The sequence below is a fragment of the Anolis carolinensis genome, chromosome 3, assembly GCF_035594765.1.
Source record: "Anolis carolinensis isolate JA03-04 chromosome 3, rAnoCar3.1.pri, whole genome shotgun sequence".
NCBI classification, from domain to species: domain Eukaryota; kingdom Metazoa; phylum Chordata; class Lepidosauria; order Squamata; family Dactyloidae; genus Anolis; species Anolis carolinensis.
In genome coordinates this window covers 116,795,107-116,814,042 of record NC_085843.1, presented here as the reverse complement: position 1 = coordinate 116,814,042, position 18,936 = coordinate 116,795,107, and the positions used below count along the sequence as shown (strand labels likewise).

Genomic DNA, 18,936 nt, shown 5'->3' with positions numbered 1-18,936 from the left:
TTTTAAACTGTGGTTGTTGAACAAGTAAAGTGTGATACCTTTCCCCCCACATCTTTACTACAAATGGACCACAATTGTCTCTGTACCAAGGATCAGATGGAAACACTTTGCAGGAACTTAGAAAAATGCCGGTTCCCGAGTCAGACAATTGGCTCATCTACCTTGAGACTGTGTTTATACCAGTAACAGACCACCTGACCCCTCTCCAGAAGTTTTGGATTACAGCTCCCACCAGCCCCAGATTACCTGTGCAATGATCACAGAATCAGACTTTGCAGGAACTTAGAAAAATGCCGGTTCCTGAGATAGGTGATTGGCTCATCTACCTTGAGACTGTGTGTGTATACCAGTAACAGACCACCTGGCCCTCTCCAAATGTTTTGGATTACAGCTCCCACCAACCCCAGATTACCCGTGCAATGATCACAGAATTTAGAACCTACAGTCCAAAACAAGTAGTAAGCACACAGTTGCCAACTCCTGAGATCCACAGTGATTGCCCACGGTTTCGCTCAAGGTCGTAGGCATACTAAAATTGCCAGATTTATGCTGGGATCTGCTGCACATCAAGCAATTTTGCTGCAATGCTTTAATGGCTCTTATTTGGAAAGAGATGGCAAACTCCCTTTTAGTCTAGCTCAAAATTAATCTGGAGTGAAATTATTATGTTTAGCTCCTGGTAGTGATCACCTATTTCATCAAACAATTTTATTGAAGAAACCCATTTTCAGAATAGTGATTAAATAAAGGTAAAGGTTTAATTAATGCACTATTAAGTCTGAGACTGACATTAAGTCTAGTCGTGTCCAACTCGGGGAGTTGGTGCTCATCTCAATTTTTAGGCTGAAAAGCCAGCGTTGTTTGTAGACACCTCCAAAGTCATGTGGCTGGCATGACTGCATGGAGTGCTGTTACCTTCCCACCAGAACGGTACCTATTGATCTATTCATATTTGCATGTTTTCAAACTGCTAACAGTTGGAGCTCACCCCGCTCTCCGGATTCAAACTGCCAACCTTTTGGTGAGCAAATTCAGCAGCTAAGCAGTTTAACTTGCTGCACTACTGGAGGCTCTGAATAGTGCATTACTGTACACCTAGTCCTTTCTTGCATTTACAATGTGCAAAACAGAGTATTTAAAAGGACCATTTATTCCAGGATGTGGTGGTGATCTTGCAGTGAAAGAAACAGAAAACCTATGCGTAGTTTGCATATATCCATGTGGTTCTATTTGGCAATAGAACTAATTCTAAAACTACAGGAGAGCCATCTTGCAGGTTTTAGAGATTACAGATAAAGTATTAATTCGGTTTGCTTTAGACAGTGAATGTTGATTGTAGTTGAAAGAATTAGTGAGTGTGTATATTTCCAATGAGAACAATATATCTCCCTTTTGCAACAAATTGTCTTTAAAATCTGGCATATTCAAGCCACCCTTTCCAAATGATTTTCTAAATGATTTTTATATGGTTTGTTTAAGTCTTCTAGTTCATTGATGCTTGGAATATGGAGAGCATTGTTTTCATTGTGCTTAGCACTGTACCTTACATCCCTTACATGATGGAAATTAAAGTATATAGAATCAGATAATACAGCTCTGAAACACTTTTGTACTGAGATAGTGTAAAAGCATCTGCATCAGCAAAACTGTAGTGTCTACACTGAAAACAAAACCTTACAGGTTAATGAAGAATCGCTATGCAACTATATATGTGATAAAAATGGGTACATTTCCAAAACAGGTTCTTGAAATTTCCAGAAAAGCAGCTATCATTCCATGAAGATGAAAAACGATGTCTTCTCTAAACCATATTCTAAGGCATGTTTGGATTTAAATGCTTTGGAAGTATGTCATTATATTTCATGTGGTTCCATATCTGAGTAGGAGCAGTGACATTTTTGTACATGCAGGCTGGTGTATTTCCTGTGCCCTATCATTTTAATGGTTATCCATCACTCCTTATTTCAGATCTTTCAGAATACGAGCGCAGGAATGAACATGTAAATGGTTTGACATTCACATCTGTTTCTTGCAATAAAGAATTTCTTGCCAGGAATTGCTTAGCCATTATTTAATATCCATACCTTTTATTTTTATTGTATTTGTTTATAACACAATTCTGCTTTACATAGGGCTTCTTTCATTAAAGGCACTTGTCACAGACAAATTGTGGTAAAGAGAAACATGTATTCATTTGCTCATATACACCTTATTTTTCTTCCAAGGAGCTCAAGGCAGCATGGAAAACCCCTGTCTCACATTTTATCCTCACATCAACCTTGTGAAGTAGATTAAGGTGACCGATGATGGTTGTGGTAACATAGTTCTGGAAGTCCTGGTGTCAGAGTGCATTAATTCTACAGTGTAGATGAATTCCTAATCCAACACTGTAACTACTACACCATGTTGTCTCTCTGGTGCATTATATTTTTTAAGAGATAAGGCTTAAATACTGCATGAAAGCCTGACAGTACTTCAAAGTGTGAAAACTTGTGAAGCAGTTTGTGAAGACTGATATGATGTATTTTTCATTTGACTCCAGCCCCATCTACACTGCCATATGATCCAAATTATCAAAGATGATAATCCAGATTATCTGCTTTGAACTGGATTATGTGAGTCTACACTGTCATAATCCAGTTCAAAGCAGATAATCTGGATTTTAGATGGAAGTGAAGAAGGGGCCTAAGGCAGGATCTACATTGCCCTATATCCCAGGATCTGATCCCAGGTTATCTGCTTATCCCAGATTATCTGACAGTGTAGACCCATATAATCCAGTTCAAAGCAGATAATCTGGGATCAGATCCTGGGATATAGGGGAATGTAGATCCAGCCAGATTGAAGTCCCATTGATTTCAGTGATTCGGCTACAAATAAAAGTATGTTTGGATGCAGTTATTTGTGTTTATTCAGGGTAAGCATTCTGGATGTGGTAGCCTTTGGACAAAAGAGACAGGCTGCACTAAATATGGGGAGAAAGATGATCAAATAAGACTCTAGGGATTAGATCCAGGAACTGCCTTCTGGGGAACGAAGGACTCCTTCATACAAGATTGCTTTGCCACATTCCTCTCCAACTACTGTTCACTCCCTTAGGAGTTTCCCAATACTTTTCTGTAGTTATTTCCAGTAGGACAGAGCACTGAAATGTAAAAGTCGAGACAGCAAAGTCGGCTTCCCCCATCCTTTTTGCACGTTCCTAAATCTGGATCCAACCCAGCAATTTTCCATCAGTGTTCCTTTAGTTTCCAGTTCAATAATTTTAATCATTAAACCAATAATAAAAAGGCTTACTTGAAAGAAGCTTTCATCAGTTGCCGAGTAGCCTTTTTTCGCATCAAATTTTCAAGTCAATGCTTAAATTTCTGGCTGAAATTATTTTATTTAATAAAAAAGATGATTGAATACCATTTAGTAACAGTCTATTTTATTAAGGTAAGTGAGTATGTAGCTCTGCAGAACTTGTCTAATATCAGCAAGAAAAGGGCTGCATTTTCCATCTCACAATAAAGGTAAAAAGTTAAATATGAATATGACAGTAGTAGGTCCTCCACTTTTACATGGGATGAAATGCAGGACCCCACAAACTGGCTAATGTGGAGGACCAACTAAATATTCTGGAATTTAGTGTAGCATGGCGAACTAGAAGGCAAGGAACAGCTACCATGGTCTCCGATGTAAATGGAAGCATTGTCTTGCCTGTATATTGAAGTACGATGCCTGTAAGACTGATAAATACAAATATATAGTTACAGTAGAGTCTCACTTATCCAACATTCTGGATTATCCAATGCATTTTTGTAGTCAATGTTTTCAATACATCATGATATTTTGGTGCTAAATTCGTAAATACAGTAATTACGACATAGCATTACTGCATATTGAACTACGTTTTCTGTCAAATTTGTTGTTAAACATGATGTTTTGGTGCTTAATTTGTAAAATCATAACCTAATTTGATGTGTAATAGGCTTTTCCTTAATCCCTCCTTATTATCCAACATATTAGCTTATCCAATGTGATAAGTGAGACTCTACTGTACCAGTCATCTTCAGTTCGCTGTTGTTAAGAGATTAAGTGTTTGGCAAGTTTTTTTTTTTCAAGTGATAGTTTCCAGTATCTTCCCCATAGTTGAAAGTTACTCTTGTACTTCCCATTTTTGAAAAATACTGTAATTATTATTTTTATCAAGAGAAACTGGAACACTTACAGGTAGGGGGTGCTTTTAAAAGATCTGAATTCTACACACCATTAATCTGATACAAAATACCCTCCCGTCTACCTCACTGTGACCTCAAAAACCACAGCAGAGCATGACATAGAGCATAAAGTGATACTTAAATAATGTGATAGTTCTTCCACACCCTAAGGTTGAGACCATAACTCCATAACTATAAAACTAAGAGAAAGGTTGCAGTTACACTGCAAAGGAAGTAAACGTACTCATTTCATATGTTGTCGAAGGCTTTCATGGCCAGAACCACTGGGTTGCTGTGAGTTTTCCGGACTGTATGGCCATGTTCCAGAAGCATTTTCTCTTGACGTTTCACCTATATCTATGGCAGGCAACTTTAGAGGTTGTGAGGTCTGTTAGAAACTAGGCAAGTGTAGTTTATATATCTGTGGAATGTTCAGGGTGGGAGAAAGAACTCTTGTCCTCTTAAGGCAAGTATGAATGTTGCAATTGACCACCTTGATTAGTTTTGAATATCCTTGCAGCTTCAAAGCCTGGCTGCTTCCTGCCTGGGGGAATCTTTTATTGGGAGGTGATTAGTTGGCCCTGATTATTTCTTGTCTGGAATTCCCGTTTTGGAGTGTTGTTCTTTATTTACTGTCCTGATTTTAGAGGGTTTTTTAAAAAAATACTGGTAGCCAGATTTTGTTCATTTTCATGGTTTCCTCCTTTCTGTTGAAATTGTCCACCTGCTTGTGGATTTCAATGGCTTCTCTGTGCAGTCTGACATGGTGGTTGTTAAGAGTGGTCCAGCATTTCTGTGTTCTCAAATAATATGCTGTAACCAGGCTGGTTCATCACGTGCTCTGCTATGGCTGACTTCTCTGTTTGAATTAGTCTGCAGTGGAGAGCTAGAGCTGACAGACGGAAGCTCACCTCGCTCCCTGGATTCAAGCCGCTGACCTTTCGGTCAGCAGTCCTGCCAGCACAAGGGTTTAAACTACTGTGCCACCTGGTACTCCCAAATTGTCATATTAAGTTGCTTATTAATTTACATTGTGCTGTCATATAGGCCCCCTCTACATAGCCCTAAATCGGGCTGAGAAATGGATTAGCCAGAGGCATCCAAGTGACGTTTTAGGCTAATCCATGTAAACCTGATTTTCCAACTTTAATCCACATTTTAAAAATTCTTGAAAAGACCAAGGCTTTCCCAAAAGGTCTGGGCCTTTGGAGGATCACCTTCCAGGATCCTAGTGTTTGTTTCCCCAGTGTTTTCTTCTGACACACACAAAAAAAAATATACATATTAAATCTGTCAGGACTATTGGCAGTAATATTTTCCACACATCTATAAAAGAAGCTAAAATCTCCACAACCAGAAAGTGGGTAGGGATTTGTTCTGCTTAATATCAGCTTCGTGTGCAGAAATTTCAAGGTAAAGGTTTTCAAAGCACGGAAAATGGTTGTATAGCTTGTTAATTTTTACACAATAAGCTGCTGGAGGGCCACTGAAGGTCCTGACACCAACTGGACTTGCAGAATGGGCTTGAACACAGAAGGTCTAAATTTCCATTCAGCCTTTGCAATAAAATTTTTATAGTTGTAACACATGCAGGAGGCCCACTTACTCGGCAAGATCATTGAACACAGTTTCATTTATGTGCGAAGAGCTTTGAATGCCATATAATTGCTCTGGATGACACACAATGCCTAGAGAGATGTTCCCTCTAGGCTTCCAGCATGATTCTGTGGTCAACTTCTACCAGAGGTTCTGCTGGACATTGAACTTGCTGAAGTTCTAGAAAGACCACTTTCTACATTGCCATATAAAATCCAGATTATCTGCTTTGAACTGGATTATATGGCAGTGCAAATTCATGTTGCACCTCAGGCTAGCTTCACTTTGCTATATACACCAAACTGCACACAGGTTGAAGTCTTTCTAGTTTATTAAAAAATAGAAGGTAAAAAGTTCTTAAAAAGTAAAAATAAAGTTCCAAAAATCGTTACAAAATAAAGCCTTAGGGAATAATTCAAGAAATCTCAAGGAATAAACAAAGTCCCCTTAGAGCATTGTCATTGTCCCAGGAACATGAACACATAGGCTTCAAGATATTCCAGGAAAATGAGAGCTTGCTTCTTGGTTGAACGAAAGTTGCTTTGACAAAGCTTTGTCTCCAAGCACATTGCTTTAATACTCTTTGCAAAGCATAAAAGCATTTCTCTGGCCTCTAACCTCCCTCTTGTGTGCGATTCTCACACTCCTCCGAACCCTGAATTCCAAACCGTCAGCTCGATCTAAGGAACCCGTTTTATCAAGGTCAGCCTGCTCATTAGTTTGCTGATCCTCGTTATCAGACGGAAAACTGTCCTCCTTTTCTAAATCAATTTGCACCTGGCTAGTTTCAGTATCATCAACACCATTCCTTGCTGTGGGAAACTAAACTTGCACTCTCTGTACCTCATCTTCTACAACAGGGACATTTTGAACCTGAATCCCATCATCCTCATCAGAGTCAATCTGAGGTTCCAGCTGAGTCACAACAATTTATATAATTCAGTTCAAAGTAGATAGTGCGGATTATCTGTTTTGATAATCTGGATTATATGGAAGTGTTGAAGGGGCCACACACAACTCTTCCTCACTCTCAGTGATGTATGCAGTAATAATCAAACCAAACATTTTTCTTTCCAAAATTTGTAGGACACTTTGATAAAGCTTCCTATTTACTCAATGGTCCTTAGATAGTGATTTATCAAAGTATTGTCAGATTTACCCACATCGCTAATTAGGATTGACTGTAGTGTTTTCCAGACATGAAGGGCAGTAAAGAGCTTCCTTTCTAGACTCAAACTTTTCTTGATAACAGTAATTTTCCTAACACTACTGTGAAGTCAGTCCTTACTTACCCACAGCTTCTTCACCCATGGATTCAACCACCCCCAGTTTGATAATATTAAAAAAAAAAATCCCAAAAACAAGCCTTCATTTTTTGCATTCTATGTAAGGGACACCATTTTACTACACTTTTATATATAATGGGATTTGAGCACCTATGGATTTTGGTATTGGGGGAGGCATCCTAAAGCGAAACCCAAGCAGATACCAAAGGCCCACTATATACAGTATGATCCTTGTATTATCATTCATTCTGATCGAACAAAATATACCCTCTCTGGGCATTTCCTCAGCTTCCTATGTATTCCTGGACTGGAAATCTTCATTTCAATAGGGTTCACTATTATCAGTGGTTTTGCATATCTTTGCAAATTTCAGGAATGTATCCCCTATAGATATGGTGGCCATACTGTGCTTCAGCTCTGATTTTCCTTGGGTTCTGCCTGCCATCTGAACAACTGTCTTGTGGCTTAGCCTCAACACCTGTTGGCAAGAGGAATCTAAATACCGTGGTGGAAAGGTGATACTGACTGACTGATACACAGTCCTGATGGAACAGTAGAATGAAGGTGTAACTTTGCAACTCAGGATATTGAGGTGCTGTGAGCTGTCTACATTCTGTCTGCCCCATCCTATGTAGCATTAGAGAAATCTCTTCATTTTAGTCACAGTCTTCCCCAGATGTAAGTTTGGAATAATGATTATTTAATTCACAGATTTGTTGACAAGTCAAACAAATATTTAAAATACATCACTGGACCAGTCAGTTCTACCTTTTCAACATGATGAAGGTCATAGGTTGAGCTTTCTATGTTGATTTAATTCTGCTTAACCTGCCTTCCTATATTGGTTGGAAAGGTGGAGTAATAGTGTGTGTGTTCAATAATAGTTGATATAATAAGAAAATATAAAATTGTGTTTACTGCTAAAATATGCATGAAAAATTGTATATTTATAAGAGACAAAATATAATTATCAGCCCAAATAGTCTGAAACTATAGTTTTGAAATGAGATGAAAGTAATTATTTTGCATATAATTCACCTCCATTCTTACATAAGCCATTTGCTTTCAGCTGGAAAGTCTTTAACACATTTTGTTCCATCTTCTACCATTACATACATAATGAATAACCTTGTAGTACCTAATGTACCTAATGGAATTAAAAGCTCCTGCAAGAAAATGGCATTCTGCCCTCTCCTCTCCCCACCCCAAGGCTTAGAAATGATCAAAATAATATGTGTTAGAAAAATGTCTGGTGGAATAACTCTGTGTTAGGGTTGTGAGGGAATAGGTGAACCTCTTTGTGTGATATTCATTTGTAGACATATGGTAAGAATATGTCTAGTTCTTATGGCTAGCATTGGTTTACATGTCCAATTGCATTACATGTAGAAGAAAACTCTCTTGACCAAGTGTTGGTTTAAGTAGTAAATCACTCTGCTACGTGTGAATCTGTGCCAGAAAGGAGAAAATGTAAGCATTTAATACTACTTTATTTTCCAAGAGTTAGCCAATTAAAATACATTCCAGTTAGTGTTCATTGGCTTGTCATCAGCAATTTAAAATAATTTTGTGTTGGTTTTCTTTATTAAGTTATATAAAAAAAATAGAATGAAAATCTTGGAACTTTGAATTTTGGTAATGCTTCAGCATAGCTAAACAGTTAAATTGTTGTTCATCTTTCATTTTGTCAAACTTTCATAGTGAATAGATTGCAATAGATGAACCTTTAATTTCAGTATCAATTTAAATTAGAATTCAGTGTCTCTACTACTTACAGATAGTAACAAATTTGAAGATAGTGGGATTACGATACTTTGGAGACTTGTGCAGTTTTTATGGACATGGTAGCTCCTTCCAGAGTATCATACTGACATTCCTTCCTGTTGCTTGAAATGTGAAATAATTCATTTAGATCAGTGTAAATTGTCCCTCACATTGAAGGCGTGGAGCAGAGGGTTGTGAGTTAGAAAGGATTCTGGTCTGGATTCATCAGCTCCATCCACTTTCCTTTTCTACTTAACAGCATACCACCAGCATATCTCTTCCCTATTCATCCCACCCCAGGGTTTGAATTTTGAGGAAGCCACAACAGAAACCTGGGAAAACTGAGGCCCCTTCTACACTGCCATATAATCCAGATTATCAAAGCAGATAATCCACATTATCTGTTTTGAACTGGATTATCTTAATCTGCACTGCCATATAATCCAATTCAAAGCAGATAATCCAGATTTTATATGGCAGTATAGAAGAGGCCTGAGACAGACATGTTGCCAGCTTATTGAAAAAAACTCGCCAGCTGTTATCTTGCAAACGTGTCCCAAGCATCACTGTATTGCTCTCTAATATAACTGAGGGCCCATCTACACAGCACCTAAACCATGGGATTTTCTGAGTTGAAAAGGGAGTGGCTGCATGATGTTAGCACTAAATGCATGGTGATTCACTGCAATGGCTGAAAAGCTCAGGATAAAAAGGTCCCCTTTTATCCTGATTCCAGACGGAAAATGCGCATATTGCATCACTGTTTAAGATTGCTCCTGTCAGATGTTTGAGATTGCTCCTGTCAAATTTCCGACAAGCCCCAACCCTTCTGGGTTTCAGAAAGGTTGTGAAAACATGACTGTGTGCACAAGCTTTTAATGAGTAATATGATAACGTCGACATTGTCTGATCAGGACTGGCCTGAGGAAATTTAAAGGGGTACGCAAAAAAAAATTTTGCACACCCCCCCCCCCCGCGCGCACTGGCCTCCTGAGGGGCGCATCCTGTCCCAGCCAGGCCTGGCTGGGTCTTCGCCGCCTCCTGCAAGGACTCCCGTCGCAGCGGGCGTGCCGGTGGGACCGGTGTGGCCAGTCCCGCCTCCCATGGTGTGCGTCCTGGCCCAGCCAGGCTGCGTGCGGTGGGAGTCCTTCCAGGCCATGGTGAAGACCCAGCCTGGAAGGACTGTCACCACATGCAGCCTGGCTGGGCCAGGGCGTGCCCCGCGGGAAGCAGAGCCAGACCTGGCCACGCCTCCCGCAGCGCGCAACCATGCCTCCCGCGTAGCGCGACCACGCCTCCCAGGGGCTCAATAGCGCCCCTGGGAAGATGGCACCCAACGCGGGGGCATGGTCAGCATGCCGTGTTGGGCGGGGCCTGGGTCTGATTGAAGGCTGAAGCATGAGGTTTTTAGACAAATGGATCTAATTTACATATGTTTTAAATGTTATAATGTATTTAAATGATGTATTTTTATAGTTGTAATTGATGATATGTACTGTTTTTGGTTTATTATTATGTTCTTGGCATTAAATGTTGCCAACTGTTGTAAGCCACCCTGAGTCCCCGTGGGTGAGAAGGGCGGGGTATAAATGTCGTAAATAAATAAATAAATAAAGTCCCCCTCCGTCCTCCATCTTGTTCTGATACAGAGGAAGCCTGTGGGGATGGTGGGGGAAGAAATCCTGGGACCCACAGATTAGTGTCATGAGTATCAATATTTGATGTTCTAGATCTTTTACTTTTGAAATTAAGGCATTAAAACACTTTTTACTGTATTTCTGCAAATATACCTTCTGAAGTTGTACTAATATAAATAAAGCAAAGGAGGATTAATCCAGATATTTAACTTTAAGATAATAATTTACAGAATTTAAGTAAGAAGTATAGGATTAATCTCATAATACATCATGAGCACACTGCGATCTTTTTGAAGGAGAAAGGAATTACATGAAAAAGAGATAAAACTGGTTGGAATTCCTGTTTTTTCATATTTATGGCGAAGTGTGTTAAAGCACTGAGCTGCTGAGCTGGAGACCGAAAGGTCCCAGGTTCAAACCCCGGGAGCGGCATGAGTGGCCGCTGTTAGCTCCAGCTTCTACCAACCTAGCAGTTCGAAAACATGCCAATGTGAGTAGATCAATAGGTACTGCTCCGGCGGGAAGGTAACGGTGTTCCATGCAGTCATGCCGGCCACATAACCTTGGAGGTGTCTACGGACAACGCTGGCTCTTCGGTTTAGAAATGGAGATGAGGACCAACCCCCAGAGTCAGACATGGGGAAACCTTTATTTTTACCTATAAGAGAAAATGTGGTATAGTAGTTTGAGCGTTTGACTATGGAAACCAGAGTTCAAATCTCCACTCCGCTTGCCTTTGGACAAGTCACATTCTCTCAGTTCCAGAGGAAGGCAAACCAACCCACCCCAAACAAATCTTGCCAAGAAAATCCTGTGATAGGTTTTCCATACGTAGGAAATGACTTGAAGGCACATAGCAACAGCAATAACAACAGGCATTTTAATAGTGTGACTCCATAACATTTTATTTTCTATTTGGAAGGCTGTTAACATTTTATTTTGGATAGAATTATTATTGAACTTTTCTAATTGTCAGTGAAACGCTTCATGGACAATGATTTCTGTGTTCTCATGTCTACAAACCTAGCTGTCTTAATTTTCAAGAAAGAAATTTAACTTCTTGGTCTCAATTCCAGACTTGTTGTGCTAATGCAAAGTGATATAGGAACAGCAAATATTCATGAAATGGAGAAAGAAAACCTTTATTCCTACCTTGCCAGGACCGTATCTGAGTTATTGCATATGGAGTGTGAAGTTCTTTAAAGTCAACAACATAAGGTTTCATTCCTAATGGCTGTATCTTGTAGGTAATCACAGAGGCGGATGTGGTTTTCTGGGGCTTCAGATTTATTTCTCCTGTCAAAATGTTTTAAAATTCTTCAAATCTGCTTTTTAAGTATAATGTCTGTAGTCAGACTCAAGGTCCATCCCAAGCTATATGTACCTATTTGGGCAGATGTGATTAATGCCATTCATAAAAAATACTGGCATAGGCCATTTCTGACACTCAATGGCTCTTTCATTACCTGCAGCTCCTTTTCCCAGCAGCGCTTTCTAGCTCTAATATGCCATAGAATATGCCTGCAGTCATGCACAGTTACACATGATGTCAGAGCAGAAAAACATGCTGCTTTGAATTGTGGTTTTTCAGTTTATCTATTGTTCCAAAGTCAGTGATGTGGACAGAGAGAAATCAGGGGAGATCAGAGGAGATCAGGGTGGGTTGAAAATGGATAACAGTTTCTTGCTTGTCCTCCCTGTTAATAGTCCCACTGTGCCAATTCACTTGCGTTTCATTTCTTCCAACCACAGAGTGCTTAATAAGACTGCTGTTAACATTTCTACTGCATATGAACAGCTACATGGCTTGTAATGTGAGAAAGGACAAGGATTTTTTCTAATAGTGAAGAAAATTAAAATAATCTATACTTTCACCCAGCAGACATTATTAACCGTGGTGACATTAGAATTGTAAGAGCAACATTAGAAGGGGGGGGGGGCAAGATTCATGTGCCATAATCGACACCTCTTTCTGCCCCTTCTAGTTCTTGGGTGTTTGGGGGCCCTTCCACACTGCCCTATATCCCAGGATCTGATCCCAGATTATCTTCTTTAAACTGGAATATATGAGTCCCCACTGCCAGATAACCCATATCATACACTTTCTATGCTGTTTTGCCAGCAAGCGTGGCAAACTGTAGGCGTGGCAACGATTCCTCCATCACTCGGGGGAAGTGTCCCCCAACCAGGGCAGAAGTAGAGCCAGCACAACATGGGAGCTTTCCCATGTTGATGAGGAAATGTTCCAGGAAGCTTCCATGCTAGTGGGGGACAGGGTTTCCGCCAGAAGTTGAGGGATGTCATGTGATGGGCTGCATGCCCATCCGTACCTTAACTGGGCAGAAGCATCCTAGGACGCTAAAAATTCCTTGTGCGATTAGGTCCTTTGTCTCTTGTCAGATGAGACAAAATCCTCCTTCGAGAGCGAGAAAAAAGAAATGTGGCAGCACCTTTAAGACTAACTGGTTTTAGTCTTGATCATTTAGGCTCTGGGTCAAGATTTACATCTTTCTGGATCGTATTAGATTTTATTCAAGTCCCACAATGGTATAAATAGGAGTCGTTACTACTACAGTACTTGGTACTACATCCTAGGAAATGGTTTTATATCTATAAAAGCTCAAGCAATTTTTTTAAAAAAAAACATTTAATTTTAAAGATGCTGCCTCAGTTTTTTTATCGCTCTCCTCCTGTCCTCTTTTTTATGTTATTAGGTAGTTTGCATTTTCTACTGAAGTCGTGTTTTGAAAAAAAGCTGTCTCTACTTCAAAGAGGTTGTTATAATTATACATTGGAAAATATTAAAAAGCAATGGAACAGCTGCAACACACAGTAGTGTGTGAGTATATCCTTGCTTTGAAGAGAACACCCTCTTTGCTTTGTACTGGAGAGGGGTTTTTTTCATCTCTTTTGCCAGCTAGCAGCTCTAAAACATTTTCCAGTGAAATTGCAGTTTTGTTTTCCCATCAAGTTCGAGTCCCCAACACCCTGGGAAAGTCTGGTCTCAAAATTCACAACCCCTACTAACCCTGGTACAAACATCTAATTGAAAAGCTGCAATATACCCCCTTCCCTTCTTTTAGGAGGAGAAAGGGGCCTATTTAACATAACAGTGCCTAACGTAGAACATCAACTTGAACCATCCTGACCCCATTGCCCCTTGTCTTTATATTTTTTTAAAACCAGTGGAGACCTTAACAATACAAAGTACTGAAGAGAAGAAAGTTTGAAAAGAATAAAGACTATTCCTCCACTCAGCTCTCCTGTAATAAACAGAGGAGGACAGTTGAGAGATACTGAAAGTGCCTCCTGTTGCAAAACAATGGGGGTTGTTGCACAGGGATTGCAGTCTGCTACTTGAATGGGATCAAAGGAACAGTAAAGCTCTTTCAGCACAATATTTTCACTAGAGAATATTCTTTGTTTTAATGCAAGCTGGGAATCATATGATTAGTTCTTAGGAATCTTAAAAAAAAATGTGTGACTTTTGCCACACTGTGATTTATGTAGGGCATCAGTATTACGAAAAAACCTGACCAATACTTAGCATGTATCAAGAATTTTGGCTTTTCAGCAATGCGCTCAGTGTATTTTTAAGCATCCCTCTAAGGCTCTATCTACACTGCTATATACTGCCATTTGAATTCCATTATATGGTCAGTGTATAATGCAGATTGAATTGCATTGAACTGGATTCTACTAGTCAACACTGCCATATAATTCAGTTCAATCTGCATTATAATGGCAGTGTAGATGGGACCTAAGACAGTGGTGGAAAATGTTATGCTACAAATAACTTCTGTTTGTTATTTTGGGGGAAGGGGATTTACTGTACAGTATTAACCCAGTGTGTGTGGGATATGCTCCTGAACAAACCATGGAACCAGGAAATCCCATTGAAATGAGTGACTTCTTGCAGAAGTCACCACAGTATTGCTTGGAGGATCTAGAACTTCCTAGAGATGGCATATTTTGTCAGATGTGAGTATATAAATCCACAGGTGCCAGTACTGTGGATACAGGAGGTTGTTCTGTACTTCAGATAGATTAGAAATGGGAAGTTCAGAGAAAAAAGCTACCAGTATTTCATTAATTGTTAGTGAGCTCAATATCTGTCTCAGTTAGAACTCATTTACAATTTATTAACCCTTTTCTATCAGGTTCCCATCTCAGAAATAGAAATCTTCACACAGATCTTCCTGACTATTATATATTGGGGTTGTTTTTTTATGAAAATGTGTATATTTCTGTCTTACATCTAGAGCTCCTAGGGCAGCAGATAGTAACACTTGTCATTATAGTTCTTCTGCTTTGTGTGTTTCTGTGATACATTTGAAAACACATTGAGAACTTCATATATATATTTGTTTTTCTCCCTCCAGGTTTGACTTTCCTTTACCAGACCTTTAAGGTACAGAGGGATTGGCAAAGACATTGCCATGAAACCTAACCTGAAGCAATGGAAACAAGTAATGCTGTTTGGAATATTTGCATGGGGCCTCCTATTCCTGGTGATCTTCATCTATTTCACAGATAGTAACACTGCTGATGCAGTTCCCAGTTCTTTTTCTTACATTGAGACTAAAAGGCTTTTGCCTATTCAGGGCAAACAGAGAGCTATCATGGGAGCCATTCATGACCCATCCTTTTCTGAATCAGCAGTTGGGAATGAAGTGCTGCTCAGTGACGATGTCTTAGACTCATTTAAATCAGGAACTGGGAGCATTAAAAAGTGGACTGACTTAGAGGATGACTTTGAAAGCGAGGAAGAATTTTTCCCTTCTCAATTAAGAAGAAAATCAAAAAGTGCTTTCTATCAAAGGGATAGTGATTATTTATTTGCTGCTGGTCAGCCTCAGTCACAGAGCAGTGTTCAGCAAATAGTGAAATTAATCTCTGCAGAGGGGGAGGATCAGACGAGAAAGGCTTTTCAGAATAATTGGCTCTCTCAAAGGAAGATAAAGAGAAGGCACACAAGACACAGAAGAAGCCAAATGTTTGAAGAGTCTGATGAGTGGGATGGAATATATTCTACAATGTCAAAATCGTTCCTGTACAGGCTTTGGAAAGGGGACGTCTCCTCCAAGATGCTGAATCCTCGCCTCCAGAAAGCAATGAAAGATTACCTGAATACCAATAAGCATGGAGTGCGGTTTAGAGGGAAGAGAAACTCCAAGCTGACTTCTGAACAGCTCTTCTGTGAGCTGAAGGCACGGGTGAACATCCGAACCATTGATGGCAAAGAAGCCCCCTTCTCTATCCTTGGATGGGAAAAGCATGTGCCCCAGATTTCTCTAAATAAACTATATCCAAATGGGTTTGGAAGCTGTGCTGTTGTGATGTCTGCTGGTGCCATACTGAACTCTTCTCTTGGGAAAGAAATTGGTAAGTGAGGATGTTTGGGTAGCTGCATGGCTGAAACACTTAATCTCCTGCTTAAGCATGGTGAACCTTTCATAAGAACCCAATAGGAGTCCCACAAAATCAGGATAAAGGCCTATCTTGTCCAACATCCTGTTTCTCCCTATGGGTGGCATTTTGCTACTTAGAAACCATTGGGTGGGGCTGGAAACCCTTGTGGGCAGTGAGTATTCAGAATTTGCTGTGCCTCTAAACATATGACAAATTATAGTGTTTCCATACCACTATTATTGCCATGGATCCATCCTACAGAATACGGAAATTTGAAGTTGGCTGAGCTACTTAACATTCTGTGTCACATAGTTTTAGTACTGTGGTTGAGGGAAGTGGATTCAAAGCTATCTAGCTAAAAACTATATGTATCTTAACAAACTACAAACCTCAAGTTTCCATAGCACAGAGCCATGGAAATCACACTGGACGTAATTGTGCAGTGCGGATATGCCCCTAATGGTGGCAAATCCCACCAAGGTTTGAAGACACTGCTGGGCTTGTTCCTCATGAATTTGCAAAGTCTCCTCTGAATGCTGTCTTTGAAAGCTCAAGATGTTGTGATAGTGACTTCCAATGCTATTTTCTTCCTGTCTTGAATATCTAGTCAGACAGATGTGAAATAAAATGTCCTGTCCTGAGATGACTTGAGTAATGTTTTGAGTTAAAAAGAAGAAGAAATATGCTCCAAGGTCACCCCCTCCTGCTCCCCTGTAGACTTCCCAAAAATGTCTTTTGAATTAGGATTTGTGGCACAGAGCTAAAGTGAGAGAACAATTTGGCAAGGTTATCTTGGATGTCTCAGGGTCCTTCCAGACAGGTCCCAAAATGCAGGCACTGTCAGACTATTATCTGAAGCATCCAAACGATGCCTCAGGCAAAAGAGAATTAATTTGTGACAAAGCAGGAAAACCCTGCTTTGTCCCTAATTAATTAGAAACACTATTAGACCCAGGCCTTCCTGAAAGTCTAATGGGGTATGGGCCCTGTGGGGACAGACTCCTGGGTAGTCCCGGAGGTCAGTCCCCACACTCATGATGCCCACCCCCTTCCCAAAATCTCTCAAAGCTCTTAAAATAAAATAAAAATTTACCAGGCCACCATGCCTCCTCTCCAACAGGCCTCCTGGTGCGTATTAATGACATGTCAGGAGGTGGGGCGGGGGAGGAGGCAAGGAGAAAAATTGCTTGTCCCACCCCCCACCACCTCCTGGCACATCATTTCTACATGCCATGAGGCCTGCCGGAGAGGAGGCATGGCAGTCTGGTAAGTTGTTATTTTATTTAAGGGCTTTGGGGAAGCCCTGTTCTTTTGGATGCCTGTGGGAACAGCAACCCAGGCGAAAACTGGTTACTTTAACCCATTTTCACCCACAATAAATTGCTGCCTGAGAGCGCCCTCAGTCTAATAACATTAGACTAAGGTTAAGAAATGGTTAACTTCTCATATTCTCTTTGTAGTAGAAGAAATGCCAATTTTATATTAATTTTACTTTAATAGCTGTTGCGACAATAAGTACTTTGTTATAATAATGATCACTACTGTTGCATGCTCTTATTAATGGTAATTCTATCTAGATTTTATCGATGCATGAGTCTGTGTCTATTTCCAGAAGTTGCCATTGTTGCCATACCAGCCCAAACTAGTACATACATCTGTATTATGATTTCCCCCCTCTTTTTGAGGGGAGGCAAAACCAAGCCACACCTAATAGTGGTGATATACTTTCCTGAACTGGAGACTCCATGGCAAAAAGTATATGAAAGTTTTTGATGTTCAAAAGTGGTTGCAAAGTTATTTTTTCTGTTACTAAAACCCATACTACATATATTATTACTCAAAAGAGATTTAATGGTGAAATATCAGGATTTATATCTTCCTGATTTTTCTTCTAGGTGACGGCTAAGGTACACGAATTTTAAAAATCATTTCGTAGCATTGCTTTTTTAAGCATTCATGTTTCCTTGTGAATGTTCCCTTTGCCATCTTACTTCTCAAATTCATCAGGCTTTATTTCTATCCAGGTGCTTCTCCCTTTAAATTTCAACATTGGTTTCAAATTGCTATCATTATCAAGCTGAAATACAACCTCATCAGACAAAGTAAATTTCTGCAGCAGCACCGGTTCCTCTTTAGTTTTGTGACAGAACCCATTGGCTCCCATCCCATGACATTCAGCAACTTCTGGAGTGGCTCCATCACAAAACTAAAGAGGAACCAGTATATGCCTTCGTTGCGGCAACACAGGAGGCTTCCTGAGTTACATTGGGATCTCTGGGGCAGCGGATGCTTCCTCCCGTGAGATAGGTAAGAGGGAAGCCGGGTGGTGTGGGGCATGGGGTGACGGGTTCCTCACACTGGTCACCGTCCAATTCGGCACAATCCATGGTGATTCCGGCAGCACATATGATGAGGTCCTTAATAGCCAACCTTCTCAACACAAGGGCCATGTTGTCCTGGCACTGAAAATAAAAAAAGAATAACCTCCAGTTCTAAGAGATCTCCTACTGCTTTTCAAACAACTGTAATGAAATAGCTATATATTTTTCTCCCTTCTCACAGTGTGCTATCACTGATTATAATCTTTCTATTTTTTTCTATTTTAAAAATCAGTTTCCTAGTACTATACTTCTTGTCTCAATTATATCCTAGATACTTGGGGTTCCCACTGGGAACGCATTCCTTCAAAAGTTCCCCTAGTTTTAGTATTATGGATTTGGAAATAGATCTGGGCCAAAATATTTTTTTTACCATTAGTAAAAGTTAGTATTTCCGTGTGTAAGATATACATGTTCCAGAGTTCAGCCTTCTCTTTTTTGCTAGTCTCTTTATTGTGCTGAAGAAGAACACTACCCTTTCCACATTTTGTGGCATCTCAAACATCTCTTCTTTTCATGCATCTTGCTGTGGTCTAGATTAGGGCCATGATGCATGACTAAGAAGTTTGAAACTCACCCTGCCAATCTGATTTTATTTTAGAAGCACTGCTACCCCACTGATGCCAATTGAGCGTTCTTCTTCATAGCTTCACATCAGGGG

At 40.0% G+C, this 18,936-nt stretch overlaps 1 protein-coding gene across 5 annotated transcripts in view; it reads left to right on the top strand.

The window, feature by feature from the left end:
- Positions 1–18,936, top strand: part of st6gal2 (ST6 beta-galactoside alpha-2,6-sialyltransferase 2) — a 93,862-nt gene that overhangs the window by 35,139 nt on the left and 39,787 nt on the right. For 4 of the 5 annotated variants that reach the window (XM_062974324.1, XM_008107068.3, XM_062974325.1 and 1 more), the window contains one exon: positions 14,868–15,870. In XM_062974324.1, the coding sequence (XP_062830394.1) occupies positions 14,925–15,870 (946 nt within the window). In that variant the 5' untranslated portion in view covers positions 14,868–14,924. Of the gene's footprint in view, positions 1–14,867; positions 15,871–18,936 lie in introns of those variants that run through there. The other variant, NM_001293128.1, reaches the window with a different exon arrangement.